This window comes from Danio rerio, chromosome 23 (assembly GCF_052040795.2).
Source record: "Danio rerio strain M-AB ecotype USA chromosome 23, GRCz13ab, whole genome shotgun sequence".
Lineage (NCBI taxonomy): Eukaryota > Metazoa > Chordata > Actinopteri > Cypriniformes > Danionidae > Danio > Danio rerio.
Genome location: NC_141043.1, coordinates 10241220 through 10259967, shown reverse-complemented (window position 1 = coordinate 10259967; position 18748 = coordinate 10241220). Strand labels below are relative to the sequence as shown.

The 18748-nt window shown below is 35.8% G+C and overlaps 1 protein-coding gene across 6 annotated transcripts in view; it reads left to right on the top strand.

Annotated features, from left to right (window-relative positions):
* Positions 1–18748, top strand: part of plxnb1a (plexin b1a) — a 199131-nt gene that overhangs the window by 145324 nt on the left and 35059 nt on the right. For all 6 annotated transcript variants that reach the window (XM_087306601.1, XM_087306600.1, XM_087306598.1 and 3 more), the window contains 7 exons: positions 910–1044; positions 6336–6458; positions 6554–6647; positions 9556–9722; positions 12972–13123; positions 15853–15958; positions 18388–18524. In XM_087306601.1, the coding sequence (XP_087162727.1) occupies positions 910–1044; positions 6336–6458; positions 6554–6647; positions 9556–9722; positions 12972–13123; positions 15853–15958; positions 18388–18524 (914 nt within the window). The remainder of the gene's footprint in view (positions 1–909; positions 1045–6335; positions 6459–6553; positions 6648–9555; positions 9723–12971; positions 13124–15852; positions 15959–18387; positions 18525–18748) is intronic.

The window sequence follows — 18748 nt, the reverse complement described above, 5'->3', positions numbered from 1 at the left end:
TATTTGACCCATAATTGGGTTAAAACTACATTTTTAAAAAGTGAGCATTGTTTAGTTCAGTTAGCATTTTTGCCTGCTTATTTTGCAATCACTTTATTTTGATGGTCCCTTTTACGCATTTTGTTGAGTTAAAGTTACACTGCATCTACATGCCAACTAATTCTCATTAGATTAAAAGTAGACTGTTAGGCTGGGGTTAGGTTGTGTAAGTTGACATGTGCTTGCAAAGTTTCTTATAGTCAGTTAAATGTCTGTTGAAAGAGCAGTATCAGCAGATATCAAGCAGACAGTCTACTAATAGTCCAAGGAGAATTGATTGGCATGTAGTTGCAATCCAACTTTTTGTCAACAAAATGAGCAATAGGGCCATCAAAACTTAATCAATCATTACACTTAATTTAAAATGATTATTGTTTATTTTTATTCATATAAATTATACAAAGTACATAAGTCAGTTATGGAAGAAAAAAAAAATCTTTTTTTTTAAACATGGTAATCGATAGTATTAGTAGACTGATAAACGTGTTTGTTAAAAGTGCTAAAAATTTGCTTTGATTTTTTTTTTTTTCAATTCTGTATAAGTTATCGTCTTCATTTTATAGGCATAATAAAGTAAAACAAGTACATTGTTGTGCAAATACCACCAAATTCTTCTGTAATCTCTATGAAAAAAATCGATCTTTTGATCCCAGAGCATTTCTTTAGTCATTAAATTCTTCTCATGTGGCTTTTCCCTCTTGTTATTTGTCCATTTTTGTGTTCCACAAATCTCTGTCTAACACACTCACTCCTGTTGTCTTGTCATTCTGCTCATCTCGCATGTTTCTTAATATAGAAGAGTTCGAGTCTGCACCTTTCAAAGCAGTGGTGTGCGTAATACAGTATTTGTCCATCTGTATGTGTGATCAGGAGGAGGAGAGTTTACTGGTGAGCCGAGGCTCTCAGGCCTGTCCATGTGTGGAGAGGATTCAGGGCAGTTCACTCCTACCTGTCAATGTCGAAAGGAAGATCACGCTACTGGGACGCAACTTACACCTCTATCAGGTAACGCAGCATCTGTTAGGTACCTGTTAGGGCTTGATTTAGCAAATTCAGACCGTGAGCATAATGTCTGGTTATGCTTACTTTGAAAACAATGGGCTGATTGACTGGCATATTTAACAACCAATTGTGGTTTCTTAACGAAAGGAAAAATCTAAAAGCAATTGTTTCATAATGACGAATTATCATATAATGTTGATGCAGTGTAAAAATATGCTAAAAGAATGATACAATTGTCTGAGTGAGAGATTGTAAATGAGTAGAACACAGTGATTTGATGCTGTAACCAAGCATACCCTTTAGTCTGATCATCTTGTAGACTTTTTCTACAAAAGAAAAAGAAAGTGTCATCCAAACAGTATCTATGAGGACATTAGAAAATCTAAAACAAAAAACCATCTGTCAATGAGGTTTCAGGAAATTGAGCATCAGTACAGGTGTTAAACACAGTTCCTGGAGGGCCGAAGCTCTACAACAGCTGTGTCTCATTTCAGAGGCTGCGTCCTCCAAAATATGCATTCGAAGTGCGCTGCGTCATCCCGATGCGACGAAGGCTGTCTTGTTTCAAAAAATTTGAAGGCTCCTTCAAACGCTGCTTGAAAATGCGTCCTTCGTTTTACTGGGTATTAAAGAACACAACCGTGGAGATTCATTGTGTGCTGATAACGGCAGGACGCTTTCAAAAGAAAACTCCGGCTTAAATGTTTAAATTATGTTTATTTTATGTGGATATGTAAACACATGTTAAAAAACAAAAAGAGTATGACACGTCTTACGAAAGACTGATTTTATAGACAGTTTACGTGTTTCTGTGTACATGTATGGATCAACTGAAATATATTTCCAGCTTCTGTATACCTTGTTTTACCTTTAGATCGCTTAAAATAAGTTTTAAAATCACTTTGAAAAAAGAAATTACTACTTTTTACTGCTTATTAACAGCAGCTGTTACAGTTATTAGGTGACGAGATCCATCCTCTGTGGGCTAGATCAGTGGTTCTCAAACTGTGGTACGCGTACCACTAGTGGTACGCGGGCTTCCTCCTAGTGGTACGCGGAGGAATCGCTGAATAATGAAAGAAACAATTAACACTTTTAATCCTTTAATGCGTAATATAACATTGATGTGATCAGCATTGGCTGTTTTGTGAAGCGTACGATCACAACGCTGTGCTTAGAGTGTTTATTTTAGTGCATTGTGTCATAAGCTGCTGAAAATCAGTTTCCGAAGTTTAAGAATTGATTCTGAAGCGTGATTTGACTGACATGAAAAGTGGCCAATCACAGTCGACCTTGTCTAGTTGCGTGAAACGTAAGGGCGGGACAAAGGCTTTCTGTGTTGCAGAAAAAACTGAAAAAACAACTTAAAAACAAATGTTTTGTTGGAATAATGCTTCTCGGATGTTTTCACTACAGAGATGTCTAGCAGAGTAATTAAACCGCGGACATATTTCCTGCCTATTTGATGATCTTCATACACGTTTTGCTCTCCGACAGCCAGTCGACTCTCCTCTGACCTGTCACTCCTCTAAATACATTCTGAATGGCGGCGCGGGAATGAAGGTATTGCGCAATTACTCGTTTCTGCAAAAGCGAGTGCTTTATTTTAACACGAGAGCGCATTCATGTACGCAAATCGCTAAAACAGATATGCGAGCTCTTAAATAGGCTTTTTTCAAATGAACTGCAAGTCCTCTCATGATCGCCTGTGTGCTCACATAGAATACAATCGCGATCTCTCCACTATTAGAGTAGACATTATTTATCTTTGCTCCTTAACTAAATTTAGTCAAAAGTATTCAAAGTAATCAAATATTTAGAAATAGATTGATACATGATCGATGACAATGCTAATGGTCTTCTTATTTGGCTGTGTTGTGAAGTGAAACTTACTTTTAGCAAAGGTGGAACATTTTTTTATTTCTTTACGACAAAATAATTATGCTGGAAATGTTTCTGGATGAGGTATTTGTGTGATTTATACATTTAGCTGTATTCTGATCTGTCCTAAAGCATTACAGGTCAAAGCAATCCATTGTTAGCCTACTTATTGTTTATTTATCACAATTTACAATAAGGCTCTTAAAGCACTGCTTTGATAAATGTAGTGTCGTCATATTTCAAATACCTCAAGTAAAATGAAGTCATTTGTTTTATTTTTTTACTGACAGTGTACTTGTATTTTTTTACGTTTCTATTTTAGATTAAGATCAAGTGTAAAATAAAATCTACATGTGATGTACAGCTATTTAAGAAACAAATTTGCCATATTGTAAAGAAAATAGTGTAAAATATGTAAATAAAAGGCTAAATTTAAATCTTTTTACTATATACTTTAATTTAACCTTTCAAAGCTTAAAAATATATTTTTTTAAAAATGGGCAAAAAAGTGTCTCTATGGCTTTAAAGATTATTTGGTAGTTTTACCAGTGCTATTGAATAAGATTAATTGTCATGAAAGGAAACATTGACTATAATTCCTTTGTTAGTGCAAATTATACATCTAGTTTTGGGATGTAAGCAATCAAACCATTAAATCAGGTTTACACTTAAAAAAAAGTGATTTCATAATGAAAATCTGATTTTTTTTTCAAAAGTAACCAACTAGTACTTTTTAAAAGAGTAATTTGTACTTTTACCTAATATTAGTATTATTTACTAAAAAAAAATATTTTAGCAGTGTAATAGTATTTTTACTTGAGTACAAAAAAGATTTCACAAGCACTTAGTGCAGGTTTATTATACTATTATTATATGATTAATAAATATTATTATTAATCGTTTTTATTTGTATCTATTCCTATGCAATGTTTTATGGGTTGCTGAGAATACATTTCAGGTCTTCAATACATAGCATGTCAGTCTTGAAAAGAAAAAAAAAAGGTGCTGGAATTGATTTTCATTAGGCTGTGCCTGTATGAACCCTGTCATATGTACATTTAACATTTATTACAAGATTTGTCTTAAAGTGTATGAATATGACATATAGCCTATATTTATAAGTTCCAAGCAGCATTTCCAGCTTTTGATGAATAGGCTACTATGAATACTTTAGATTTAAGTACAGCAGTTTTCTTTTTACTTTTTAAGAACAGCACCATTTTTTTATTAACTTTTAAAAGCACGTTTTAACTAAAACTTTTTTTTTTTTATCTGCAAGCATAGTTAATGTTCAGACTTTCAAATTTTTAAAGTGACTGACAATAATACATATTCTTACTAATAGGAAGTAATCTGCATCGTTTTAAAACTGTGCACACCTGTAGCTGCTTAATTAGGCTTACGACGCTATTTTTTAATACTGGTTAAAAAATAGCGTCTTAAGGTGGTACTTGGAGAGACGATTTTTTTCTAAGGTGGTACTTGGTGAAAAAAGTTTGAGAACCACTGGGCTAGATCATCTAATTTCAAAACGCTTAGTTCGGCCTGTGTAGACTTTGAAGGACTCACCTTTAAATGAGACACAGCTTAAGTTAGTTCCAACCTTAATTAAACACAACTGATCAAACTAATTGAGTTCTTCAGTCTTCTTTAAAACATACAGCTCAGTGAACTATGCAGGGCCCTGATCTACAGTACAAGAATTGATTAAAGTGGTTAGTTCACCCAAACATCGAAATTCTGTGATTGATTAAATACTCACCCTCATGTTGTTCCAATCTCCTGACACCTTTCTTTGTTTGTCTTCAGAACACAAATTAAGATATTTTAGATTAAATCTGAGAGCTCCCACATCCTCCATAGATAGTAGTTGTCCTGAGATGTTCAAAGTACAGACAAGGAGCCAAAAACTTTGTCAAAACATTCCATGTGTCATCGGTGGTTCAATTGTTATCGAACAAAAGCTTCAAGAACATCTTTATGTGCCAAAAAAGGACACACGCGCAAACACTATTTGTACCAAATAATGGAACTCTACCTTCTGAAAGTCTTTGCCTCCTAGATTGCTGTTGTCAGACTAATCTGATTTTTAATCAGATTTTTTTGTGAGCTTTTTTTGTAATCGTAGATTTATGCACTAAACTTTTGCCCAGTGTTAAAATGTTTTGCAGGGTTAAATCATTGCAGTGCAATTGTCTAAACTGTCTAGTTTAGTAAATATCAAGAAATGTTGAACTTTAGAATTTCCAAAGCTGTAAAATGATTCGTATAGATTTGAATATAAAGTGTAGTAAAATGTACTAATAGATTAGAAGATTTATGCAAATTTTTTTTTGTCAGTCCGGGTCACTTAAATAAATACTTGTTGAAAAAGTATTAATTATTTTCAGAGAAAAACAAAAACAAAAAAAGCTTACTAACGCCAAACTTTCTCTTGCCATTTACACTACCGGTCAGAAGTTTGGGATGTTTTATTTAATTTTTTTTAATATGTATTTTTTTAAAGAAAATTATTAAAATACTAATTAAATACTTTTTGATTGTATGTATTTTCAAATGAAATTATTACTCCAATCATTATTGCTTTTATCACTATTAAATTAATATTAATAAAAATTATAATAATACTTATTATTATTATTATTATTATGTATAATATATAATATAATTATTAATATTAGTGTGATTTCTGAACGATCATGTGACACTTAAGACTGGTGTAATGAAGCTGAAATTTCATCAATAAAATCACTGGAATATATTGTTAAATTAAATTATAAACTACTTTTAAACAGTCATTTTATAGTGCAATAACATTTCACAATTTTACAATGCGTACTGTATTTTGATTAAATAAATATTAGGATAAGTTTATTTTAAAACATTTCAAAATCCTACTGACCCCAAACTTTTGACCGGTTGTGTATATTGTGCATGTTCTTTTTAATATTATGTAAGGGATAATCAATAGATCACTGTGCATTAAAAGATCACATAAAAAGTGTTCTTAAATGCAAAGGCAAAGAAACACCCGTCGAATACCCAGCTTATTCTGTGGTTATTTAGCTACATTTTAAGTAGAGTAGCTAATAGCTTAGCTCACTACATTTTTCAAGTAGCTTGCCCAACACTGGTAACGTGTTAGTTATTCGCAACATTTTTTGAGCATATTTGTGAGTTGTATGATCGGCTCCCTAGTGAAGAACAACTCCATGACCTTGGGATTACACAGAGGAATGAATAAGGGTGTGATTGATTTACTTTGGTTACTACTGGTTATGCTTGTTACTCAAACAGTAATCAAAACTGACTGGTGCATAAAATGATTTGTACCTTCTAGCTAATTAGAATCAAGAATTTCAACTGATTATGATTTTTTGGGGCAATAAATGTTTGTGTATGTGTCTTTCAAGGACAAAGAATTTGACTACCAGTGTGTGTTGGTGATCGAGGGCCGATCGGTGGTGGTGGACGCGTTTGTGGAGGGGGATGATACTCAGCCATCTCTGTTCTTTATCACCTGCCAGCTGCACCAGGTCTGCTAGCACAACAAATTGAGCTAAAACCCAAATATTGATTACAAGTGGTTGCAGTAGCTTAATTAAACTATGATTGCATTTCGGTTTCAAAGTACTCATACTCTGCTGCTGTGGAGGAATACAAGAGCATGATCTCCATCAGGAGGAGGGACTCCTTCCAGATGGATTACCCAGAAGACCTGCATGGTACAGTAGCCAATAATTTCTAAATTTTAGCTGTTTCAATATGCTGTAGCCCAACTAACACCTAGCATTAAGATACCATGTCAAACTGGCCAACACAAGAGGACAATGCTAAATACAGGTGTAAATATAGGAGTCTCTGGTTGAAAGGTGAGCATCGCCTTGTAGTCAGTTTTCAAAACATTATATTAAATGTTCCTCGCTGGTGGAATGATCTTCCCATTCCCACACAGACAGAAAATTCAATAGTATCATTCAAAAGACAACTGAAAACCCATCCTTGGTCACTTGAGCAGAAAAAAAAAAGTTTTTCTAGCTTTAAATTCTCTCAGCACTAACAGTTCCTTTGACAAAAGCATCTGCTAAATGCAAATGTAAATATGGTGTTTACTTTTGACCACTTCAGGAGGTAGTCGAAAACACATTTGACTGGATTGCTTTCATAGTGTAAATGTTCATGTCACAAAAGACCAGCTATTATCTGCTTACTGAGAGCACACGAGATGATCATTATGGGATGTACTGTGGGGAAGCACACCAAAACAAGGTGTTCAAAACCTAGATTACGATCTAAATTGTAGCAGCCATCAACATTCTGCGTACTGTAATATGGGTTCATTTATTCAATAGTACTCACTTGTCACACTGAACACTCTTGTAGGGTTGCTCAATTATGGAAATATCATCATCACGTTTCTTTAAAATCAGTGACGAGGGGGCTGCTTCACAAAAGTCTTTTAGAAAAGCAGGGACTAAAGTCAAAAACCTGACTTCAATGAGCCAAACTAAACGTCCACGCTTAAATTGGCTCCATAACAGCAAGCTGAAGATCATTTGATCTAACTAATCTGAGTTGAGTTTAAATAATCTAGATTACTGCTCATGCATGTTACTGTCATACAACCCTGAAAGTCGAGCATAGATGCATTGATTAGTTTGTGTGCTACAATGGTGACTATGAGAAATGAAAACGCTCTGAAATGAGACACAGCTATGTTCACAGTAGCGTTAGATTTTAAAGTTCAAACATTTAATAATTTAAACATAATAATCAAAAACTATGGCTCACAACAAAGCAAGAGAAAAGGCTGAAAGGAAACTGCAGATTTTAAAATATAGGCCATTATTTAGGCCTATTAACAATAAATTAGATATTTGTCACAATATATTGAAATTGTGCGTGAGAGAGAGAGAATACACGCTTACTGCCAATTGTTGTATACAAAGAAAAGTTTTAATGTATTGCAGGCTCCCTGTAACATTCAAACGTGCTTAACGTGAGCCATTAAGTTTAAAATAATGGAAACAAAGAGCCGTGCACCCACAAGTTGTGGAATTTAAAATTTGCTTCCAAAAATGCTGCAAATTGCTGCTTTTCCTTTGACACGTGTGTTCCTCGCGGCCCGTAAGAAAATAATTTTTATATTAAAGTGAGGCTATTGCTCACTTAGACTTACTTTGCGTCCTGTAAATAGCGAATGCGCTCTTGGCGCGACGCAGCTGGCTCTTAAAGGGAATGAGAGATGAGACTCTAATTGGTTTATACTCAAAACACACCTATAACTCATTAAGAAAACAAACTCAACCCTCTTAGACCATGCGCCACGGTGCAAGGCAGATTTTCCCGTCCTTAAATTAGCAAAAACGTGTCCTGACACGCCCTGAAAGCGTTTGCGCCCTGCGTTTTGACTGGACTGTCAAAATAGAGCTGAAATCTTTAAAATATAACATTATAAAAACAAAAAATAACCTGTATGATTGTTTTTTTCCTTCGTTATCCACCGCGATAGGTTCTTTATCCATAATGATCCTGTTTGAAATGACCGCGCAAAAAAAGAACTTGTACTGCACATGATCGGTGACCTCTCTCAGTATTGTTTTTGTTTTTTAAGGGGACGTTTCCCAAACACTGACCGAGCCACGCCCGTTTTACGTTGAGGTAATGAAACCTCTGGAATTTATTGCATGCCGTAAAATGACACTGGTGAAGTGCATTGGACAAACGCAAACTGTCCAAATATTGCAAAAAGACTTTTGTTTACACTAACCGAACAACAAATATAATGCACATAAACCGTCAGCACAGTGAAAAACTACTGTCACGGACGTCTACACGAAAAACAAATATTAATAAGCCAAACCATGCGGGCAGGGTGATTTGCAACTCCTCTGCAACTAAATAATTATACAAGTAATATTGATTATTCACCTTCATAATCATGTTCAACTCATGCTTCTATTCTACTATATAATTATTATATAGTGGTATATAATTTTATCATCAGTAACTTAACGCCAGTGGCCAGTCCCCTGGATCAGAGGGCCACCTCTACATGCTGCTCTCTGTTTTAGGAAAGGCTTACCACTCCACATCAGCCATCTCAGTCTCCAGTGAAAGAGTTTTCTCATCAGTAGGGGACATTGTAAATGCGCAAAGACCTCAGCTTATACCAGGAAACAGCTTATGCTTATTTTTCTTTTTATAAATGCCAAAGTCACAGTTTTAGTCTGTTTATATTAAAGAGTCTTCTTTAGTTTGTATTGTTCCTTTTTTATTTATTGTTTTCAAAAAAGCAATTTAATTATGGCAGAAAATATATTATTTTGCTAAAAATTTTGCAGCATTTTAGAAAAAAAAAAATATTAAATTTAAATTTGTTTCAAATATTTTTTTTTAAATCGTGACTAAATCATGAATCGTGAGATTAGTATCATCATAAATCAAATTGAATCGTGAGTCAGGTGAATCGTTACATCCCTAGCTATGACTTACGCTAACAGATTTGAATGCCAACCCCAGGTGGAAACAGTGTTGAACCTTGACGTATCACATGAGTTCAGATCGCTGTGATTGTATGTTAGTTCTAGAAATAATAAAGGCACTTGTTTTACGTGTTCTTTGTCTTTGCAGTGCGGCTGTATAACTGCTCTGTGGGCCGCTCAGACTGCAGTCGCTGTCACACGGCTGATCCGCAGTACGGGTGTGTGTGGTGTGAAGGGTCTCCCTCCAGCTGCGTCTACAAGAGCTCCTGCACTGAACATGTCCAGCAGACCTGCCCTGCACCTCACATACACACGGTGAGGAAATGACATTGCGCAGATTGCTTTTCCTAAAGGGATAAAGGTCAGGATGGCAACCCATGCAAATGACACTGTAGGTTTTTGTTTTTGGGAGGGGAAAAAGTAAAGGCTATGACAGAATAGTTGGCGGTTCATTCCGCTGTGGCAACCCCTGATAATTCAGGCACTAAGTCAAACGAAACTGAATGAATGAATGAATGAAAAAGAAAAAGCTTGTAAAGTAACATGCAAAGAACAGATAAAGAGTAATAAAATCCTGGACACTGATCTTTCACTTGTGCCCTTCTGTTCTGTTCTATGGTGAATGGTAATAACAAGAGTTGTCTATTTGGGCAATACATTCAATTCAAGTGCACTTCTGCTGTAAAACAGTCCCTGATTGATGTTTAGTCATCGTCCCAATATAAAGCTATAATACAGTCATATATATAGTATATATGTTCTCCCCGTGTTGGCGTGGGTTTCCTCCTGGTGCTCCGGTTTCCCCCACAGTCCAGAGACATGCGCTATAGGTGAATTGGGTAAACTAAATTGGTCGTAGTGTATGAGTGTGCGTATGAATGTGAGTATGTAAGGGTGTTTCCCAGTACTGGGTTGGGGCTGGGGGGCATCCACTACGTAAAACAAATGCCAGAATAGTTGGTGGTTCATTCTGCTGTGGCAACCCCTGAAAAATAAGAGACTAAGCCGAAGAAAAATGAATGAGTATACAGTCAAATGAGTATATCTCAAAGAGATAAAAATATATAAAAATAAAAAATGAAATATTGGAGTTGCAAGTATTTAAATGGAAAGCCAAGTCCAAAATGTGATATATTATTTAGGATTGCATGTAATTATAGTAATACTATGCACACACACACACACACACACACACACACACACACACACACACACACACACACACACAGACTCACACTGTATTTCCCCTTTATATTATACAGTACAATTTATATTATTTTAGCTAACAGAAGTTAGTTAACCTAATTATTCCATCTTTCCTTTGTGTGAAGTGTTCCTGTAAAAAACTGCCTAAACTTAATTGTGAGAAGATTCTTTCCAAATCCTCTTTTTTCTTTTTTTTTAAATAAACATTATTCTCCTTGAAGGGGTGACCCTTGTCTTTTAAATGTTGCGCTTTCTCACCCCGAGGGCTTTTCAATTCCAGTCTGACCTGCTTATTTATACAGTAACTGTTTTGTCTGCTGCATGTACAAACAGATCACAGATTTTCACCTGACATGATGAGCTAATGACCTCATAGCCATTTGCGTGCAGTGACTTGAGCCTTTACCTTAGGGAAAATCTGCAGTGTTGGAGTTTAAATATGGTTGCCAGTTTTCTGTTTGGTTTCTAGGTGGAAGATAAATTAAGAAAAATGTGCTTTTGTGCTTTTTTAAGGGGATGTTTATATCAAAAGTGACAATAGAGACATTTAATAATATTACATTAGATTTATATTTTACTTATCAGTCCAATTAAGTTTATTTTACAAAAAATCGTGCTTAATCTGGGCATGACGAAAGGGTTAGATCGCATTCTCTCCTCAAGTCACACCGCCCCTCAAACACACATGAACATTGTGATTGGCTGTGCTTTTCTCTGCTGTCATGTGAGGGCTGCATTCAGAAGTAGCAACACCAAAACTGTGGGAGAATTTCGGTAAAGTCTAGAGTGAATATTCGGCTGGCTAGGAGTGCCACATGCACATTAATAAAGCAGCATTTTTTATGACTCTGTATAACAATAATGAATATTTTTACAGTACTTTACTGTATTTTACAGTGACAGTTGGGTTTAGGGTTGGGGTAGGGGTAGACGTTAAAAATAAAATGTATTGGGTAATTTAATAAATAACATAAATAATACTCTGTACAGCTACTGTTTTTACCTTACTGTGAGGGTTGGGATTAGAGTTGGACATTAATAGACGTTAATAAAATACAATAAATAGGAAATTTTATAAATAATATAAATAATTATCGTTAACTTCCAGCTGCGTAGGGTGACGCAGCGGCACAGTAGGTAGTGCTGTGGCCTTACAGCAAGAAGGTCGCTGGTTCAAGCCTCGGCTGGGTCAGTTGACGTTTCTGTGTGGAGTTTGCATGTTCTCTCCTCGTTCGCGGGGGTTTCCTCTTGGTGCTTTGGTTTTCCCCACAGTCCAATACATGTGGTACAGGTGAATTGGGTAGGCTAAATTGTCCGTAGTGTATGAGTGTGTATGAATGTTTCCCAGAGGTGGGTTGCAGCTGGAAGGGTATCCGCTGCGTAAAACATATGCTGGATAAGTTGGCGGTTCATTCCGCTGTGGCGACCCTAGATTAATAAAGGGAGTAAGCTGAAAAGAAAATGAATGAATAAATAAATAAACTTCCGGCCCGCAACTGTATCCGATCAAGAAACAACCGTTTTCACGTGCAAGAATAAGGTGTGTCGCACACAAGTGCGGAAAGTGGCAGCAAAAAAATGTTTTATGAATTTTTATGAAAAGTGTAAGTAAACGCAAGTTCGCTACTAAATGAATCTATGATGATGATGTCGTTAAAGCTCTAGTTTTAACACACAGTGTATCGGTTTACCAGACTGATATAGTCTGTTTCTTATATGCCTTGGGGCATATTAGAACTTGTTGGGAAAACCAGAGCATGTGAAAAACCCACACCAACATAGGGAGAACATGCAAACTCCACACAGAAATGCTAACTGACCCAGCTGAGGCTCAAACCAGTGACCTTCTTGTTGTAAGGAGACATCACTACCCACTGCACCACTTATTGTATTGCAGTGCGATATGGCTGTTTATTAGTATCAGTAGTGCATTCCTTTGTTCCAACATGATCATAACTATAAGTTTTTTATTTATTTATAAAAAATATTCTCCCTATTCACCTGCAGTGTCTTGGCTAAAGTGATAATTTATTGAAAATATTTACTTTACTTAACTTCAGCACCTTCAAGATGCAGGTGACTTTTGTTCTTTAGTAGGGCATTAAAGAGGATTTTTAGCTCAAATTGTCTCCTAGGAGATTTATGAAAATGCAATTTGACAGCAACTGGCATTTTCAGAGTAAAAATAACATCTAGAGACCAAACTAAATGAATACATTTAACTCTTGACAATACATTGATGTCATATGACGTGAAATCTTTAATGTCAGCAGTATTACCTTTACTCCACAGGGTGCATTCATGATAGTCTGAAGCTTTTATTCATTGTACATGTAAATCTTTTCTGTTTTCTTGCAGATTGAGCCTCTGTCTGGTCCAGTGGAGGGCGGCACAGTGGTCACCGTGTCTGGCTCTAATCTGGGCCAGAGAGCTGAAGACATCCAGCACTCAGTGAGTGTAGCAGGAGTCTCCTGTTCCGTCATCCCAGACAGATACGAGGTGTCCTCCAGGTACATCACCACAAACTAATCTCATCACATTACTAGCACTGGTTTATAACAGTGTATTAAATAGTGCCTCTGGGATTTTTTGGGCGAAACAAATTAATTATTGTGACTAAAATAGTAAGTTTTGTAGCAAGTTTTTGCTGATTTTGCGACATTGCTTTTATCGTTTTGCTGTGAAACATTTACACATCTTAATTATAATTTTTTTTTTCTTCTATTCAGCATTATTTGTATAGCGCTTTTACAACGTGGATTGTGTCAAAGCAGCTTCACATAAATGGTCATAGTAACTGGAACAGTGTAGTTTAGTTTTTAGTTTTTTAATTTTTGTGACCTAAAGTATCATTGATCTCTGTAGTCTGTAATTTATATAAAGGAAACACTGACAGAAACAGAGTAAAACTAGTTTACACCATATTTTAAATAAGACCAGTAGTTTGAAAATAAATGCAGTCTGTGTTGGATGATGGCTGTTTGAACACATTGGCGGAAATAATGCAGAGCATGTGCACTTATATGTGTGTGCGCTTGTATGTCTGTCGTGCCTGTGTTTGTGTGTATTTGAGAGAGAGAGAGAGAGAGAGAGAGAAAGAAAGCTAAACTTATGACAGCAGACACATATATAGAATATAAAGGATCGAAGCGAATAATACAACTCATGTGGTCTAGTTTGAACAGGCTTTGAAGGCGTATTGTGATAATGTCACATAAAACAGATCACACAACCAATAAGTAGTGTGTTTTGAGGCTTTGCACTCTAGAACAGCACATTCTGTTTGCGAATACTGTAATGTTTTTGAATGTAATACTATGCAGATGGTACGGTGGCTGAGAGAGCCTAATGTGCTGCAATTGCAAAAAAACACCAGCAAATTCAGAACAGATCTTCATTGGTTGAACAGCAAACGTGTTGCAAATCCTCACAATGCAAACAAATTAAGAAAACACGCTGCAAATTTTTACAAATCAAACAAATGAAGAAAATACGCTGCAGGTTCTCACAATACATACAAATAGCACTGAACACAAGGGAAATGTTTCAAGGGGACACGAAAACATGACGAACTGGTTTATACTTCTGCACTCTGTTTCTGTCGTTCTGCAATAACGCTTCCGAAACGCTAGTTGGCAGTAAGGTGTTAATGTTCCTCTGTGTTGAGTTTCTTCGTTGGTGTTTTGTTTTTTTCTGAACGCTTCCTTAATGTTCAAGTGGCTCAAACTCACTCATTTTGAGGCTGGAACCGGCGGACATGCAACAACTTTAACCATGAGGTAAACGCAAACCAAAACTTTCCATGCGGAGCTCCTTCACGGGCCTCTACACTAGTAAACAGTCGCTCCATCGGGCTCGCACAGCTCTCGGCCCCGCCCAGACTAGTCAACTCTACCAAGCCGACCAATCACAGAGCTTGCGCTACGTGTCGTTGCAACATGTAGTTACATTTTTAGAAAGTTGCGCGTCAGCGCTGCTAACGGCCATGGCGTAGGGTTATGCGTCACCGCATGGGCTGCGCCGTAGCATACGAATGCGCTTGATGCAGAAGTATAAATCAGCCTTAAGGCTAACAATATATGGCAGACAAGGGAATTGTGTAATCTGAAAATCAAACTAAACAAAAAACCCACTCTTCAATGATCACCTACAACTTCACTGAGCGATAGTCACGGCACTATAAAGCTGCTTCTGAAAATGCTTAATTCCATACTTTATAGTGCGCTAAAAACAGTAAGGGAGCCAAGTAGTATATCCAAAGTCATAGAATTCGAAAAACAGTATATGTGAGAAGTACCCGGACTACTTTCGGCGAGATTCTAAAGTGTGCCTCTGATGGACACTACGCTATACTGTAATGCACCATGAGAGAATTCATGAATGGGAGTGAAGCGATGCAACTGACACTGGTAGGTCACGTGATCATGACAAAATGGCGGATGTAGTACGTCTGAGTGTCATTCATACTACTCGCATTCATACTGTATAAAACGTACTTTTCTAACTGCTGAGTAGTACGTTTAAATTTCAATGCAGTACCTACTGAATAATAGGCGAATTCAGCCCCAGCTTAAGCAAATCTCAGCCGGGTCCATCACATTTTTGGGTCCCCTTGAAACATTTCCATATGTTCTGTGCTATTTGCATGTGTTTTGAGAAATTGCAGCTTGTTCTCTTAATGTGTTTGCGTTGTGAGGATTTGCAGTACGTGTGTTGTCAAACTGATAAAGATCTTTTTTTAATTTGCTAGTATCTTTTGCAATTGCATGCGTTTTCTTAAATTGCAGCACATTAAGCTCTTTCGGCCGCCGTAAGATGGTGCTCTGTGGTGTGGTGGGACTTTAAAACATGTCCTGACTGCTCAAAATGACCGGGAAATCTGCGACAATTGAAAACATTTTGTAAAGTTTGCTTGATTTTGCCTTAAATTCATGTTGCTATCATTTACTCACCACCATTTGTTTTAAACCTGCTTGAGTTTCTTTCTTCTGTTTAACACAAAAGAAGTTACTTTGAAGAATGTTGGAATCCAGTAGCCATTGACTTTCATAGTATTTACTTCCTACTACTGTGAATGGCAGCAGGTTTCCAACTTCTTCAAAATATCTTCTTTTGTGTTCAACAGAAAATGTTTATTTTAATTTTAAATGTTAATTTTTGAGTGAACTGTGCCTTTAATGTGGTGCAGTGTGGTGATTTGTGTATTAAGCCAGTGTTGTGTGTGTATGTGTGCCGTCAGTATTGTGTGTGAGACTGCAGCTAGTGTCGGAGAACAGAGCGGCCACGTCTCAGTGCAGGTCAGAGGAGGAGGAATCGGTCAGTCTGCACAGCGCTTTCACTACCAGGTGAACATTAATCTTTCCTGCAACAAAAAGGAATGAAAATGGCTAAGCAAGAATGCATGAAATGGCTGGAATTCATTCAGTGTTTATTAAAGGTACTGAAGTGTTTGACTCTATTACAGCAACGTTTATACTGCAAAAAGAGTTTTCTTTACCAGAGTTTTTTAAACTTTTTTTTATTAAACTTTTAATTATGTTTTGAGAGCTTAGTTGTTAATGGAAACTTTAAATTATTGATAATGTAAAATTAAATTTTAGCTTCAAATATGATAATAAAACTGACATAAATGTAAAATATTTTAGGTTAACAATAATAATAATATGAAATGTAGAATGAGGAATATAGAATACACTGAATGACATTATACACAATAAAGGTTTTTAAAAATGAATTAAAACAAAACAATTTTAGGAATATTATTACAATACTTAAAATAGTTTTTAATTTACATTTTAGTTATTTTTACTGGAAACCAAGAGTAATATATAATGCAATGCAAGTTTATTTATATGGCACATTTCATACACAGGGTCAATTCAAAGTGCTTTACTTAAACAGGAATAAAAGAAACATGTATAAGAAAATGCTAACAAATAATATAAATAATTAATAAAAGATAAAACGTAATAAATTAAAATGTGTTAAAACAAGGCAATGCAAGTTTATTTATATAGCACATTTCATACACAGTGGCAATTCAAAGCGGTTTATATAAACAGGAATAAAAAAGACAAGTATAAGAAAAATAAAAAACAATATTAAAATGATAAAAAAACAGATAAAAACAAATAAAAATTTGTTAAAACAGATTATAAAAGAATGAAAAAGAAAATAAAGATTAAAAAATAAAAATAATAATAATAGTGTGATCTGTCGGACTTAGCACAGTGCTCATTCAGTAAGGGCACAGCTAAACAGATGTGTTTCAGTCTGGATTTGAATGTGCCTAATGTTGGAGCACATCTAATCATTTCTGGAAGCTGATTCCAGCAGTGGGGGTGTAGTAGCTGAAAGCTGATTCACCCTGCTTTGACTGAACTCTTGGAATTTCTAGTTTACTAGATCCTAATAATCTGAGTAATCTGTTAGGTTTGTATTCTGTGAGCATATCTGTAATGTATTGAGGTCCTAGGCCATTTAATGATTTATTGACAAGTATTATTACTTTAATACTTTAACTCTGAATTTAACAGGGAGCCAGTGTAAAGACCTGAGGACAGGTGTGATGTGCTCTGATTTTCTAGTTCTGGTCAATATCCTGGCAGCAGCGTTCTGGATGAGCTGCAACTGTATGACTGTCTTTTTGAGAAGGCTAGTGAGGAGGCAGTTACAGTAATCCACCCTGCTGCTGATAAAAACATAATGCAATATTTACACAAATTAAAAGGAAAAGGGTGTTTTAAAAAGGAATATTTATAGTAATATTTATACATCAGGTAGAAAAAAAACTATTCGAGTTGAAAAAAAAAAACAATTTTAAAAAACTTAATAAATGTTTTTTCAATTGTTATTTTTATTGCAACAAATGTTTTATGAATCATTTTACTTTTTGTAACATTATCTTCATTTTAAATAACTTTGAACAGTAATATCAAGAAAATTAAACCATATACTAACCTTCGGCCGAGTCTCTGTTTAAGTGGTCACCACAGCGGAATGAACCGCCTTAATTAAATTTAATTAAATTGGATTAGGTGGCACAGTAGGTAGTGCGGTCGCCTCACAGCAAGAAGGTCACTGGTTCAAGCCTCGGCTGGATCAGTTGGCAATTCTGTGTGGAGTTTGCATGTTTTCCCCGCGTTCGTGTGGGTTTCCTCCGGGTGCTCTGGTTTCCCCCACAGTCCAAATACATGCGGTACAAGTGAATTGGGTAAGCTAAATTGTCCGTAGTATATGGGTGTGTATGGATGTTTTCCAGATGGATTGCAGCTAGAAAGGCATCCGCTGCGTAAAGCATGCGGAATAAGTTGGCGGTTCATTCCACTGTGGCGACCCCAGATTATTTTAGGGACTAAGCCGAAAAAAAAATTATAAATTAAATTGCTTTAAACAAGTTAGTATAGTTACTCTTAACCGACTTCAAACTACTTTCAGTATATCTAGATCATTAAAAAAATTAATAAAAGCATTTATTTATTATTAAGGTTTCCCTTTTTCAAGAAATCATTCTCCCCTACCATATAAATTATACCGTATTTATTGATTATAGTTTTTAACCAAAGATTAAATCCTGTATGTACACTTTTACTTATAAAAATCGTATACAAAGTATATCTTATTTTACGCATTTTTCTATATTTTTACCTTAATCCAAGACAAAAATAAAATAAGTTATTTAGGGCCTTTAATAGGATGAGATCATTGATATAACAGCTGACATGAATAAACCAGTGTTTTCTGATGTGTGGTATGTGTGTGTGTTTTCCTCAAGAACCCAGTATTATTGGCAGTGTCTCCCCTGAAAGGCCCAATGTCAGGCGGCACGTCACTCACTATAACGGGACAAAACCTTCTGACGGGCCGCTCCAGTGAGATCAGCATCCTGATTGGCGGAGTCCCCTGTCACATGTAAGTGTGTGTGCAGCCTCGTCCAATCAAATTTCAGGATTTCATCATGATGTCATACATTATTAACCTGTATCATCTCAGCTCTTTACGTCAGAAATAATTCATCATCCTTCTGGTAAAAAAACTAAATGAAAATGGTGAGCAGTGTCTTCAATATGTCAGTTCAGAAGCTGCATTTACTCCTTAAAGTGATAGTTCACACAAAAATGAACATTTTACCTTTT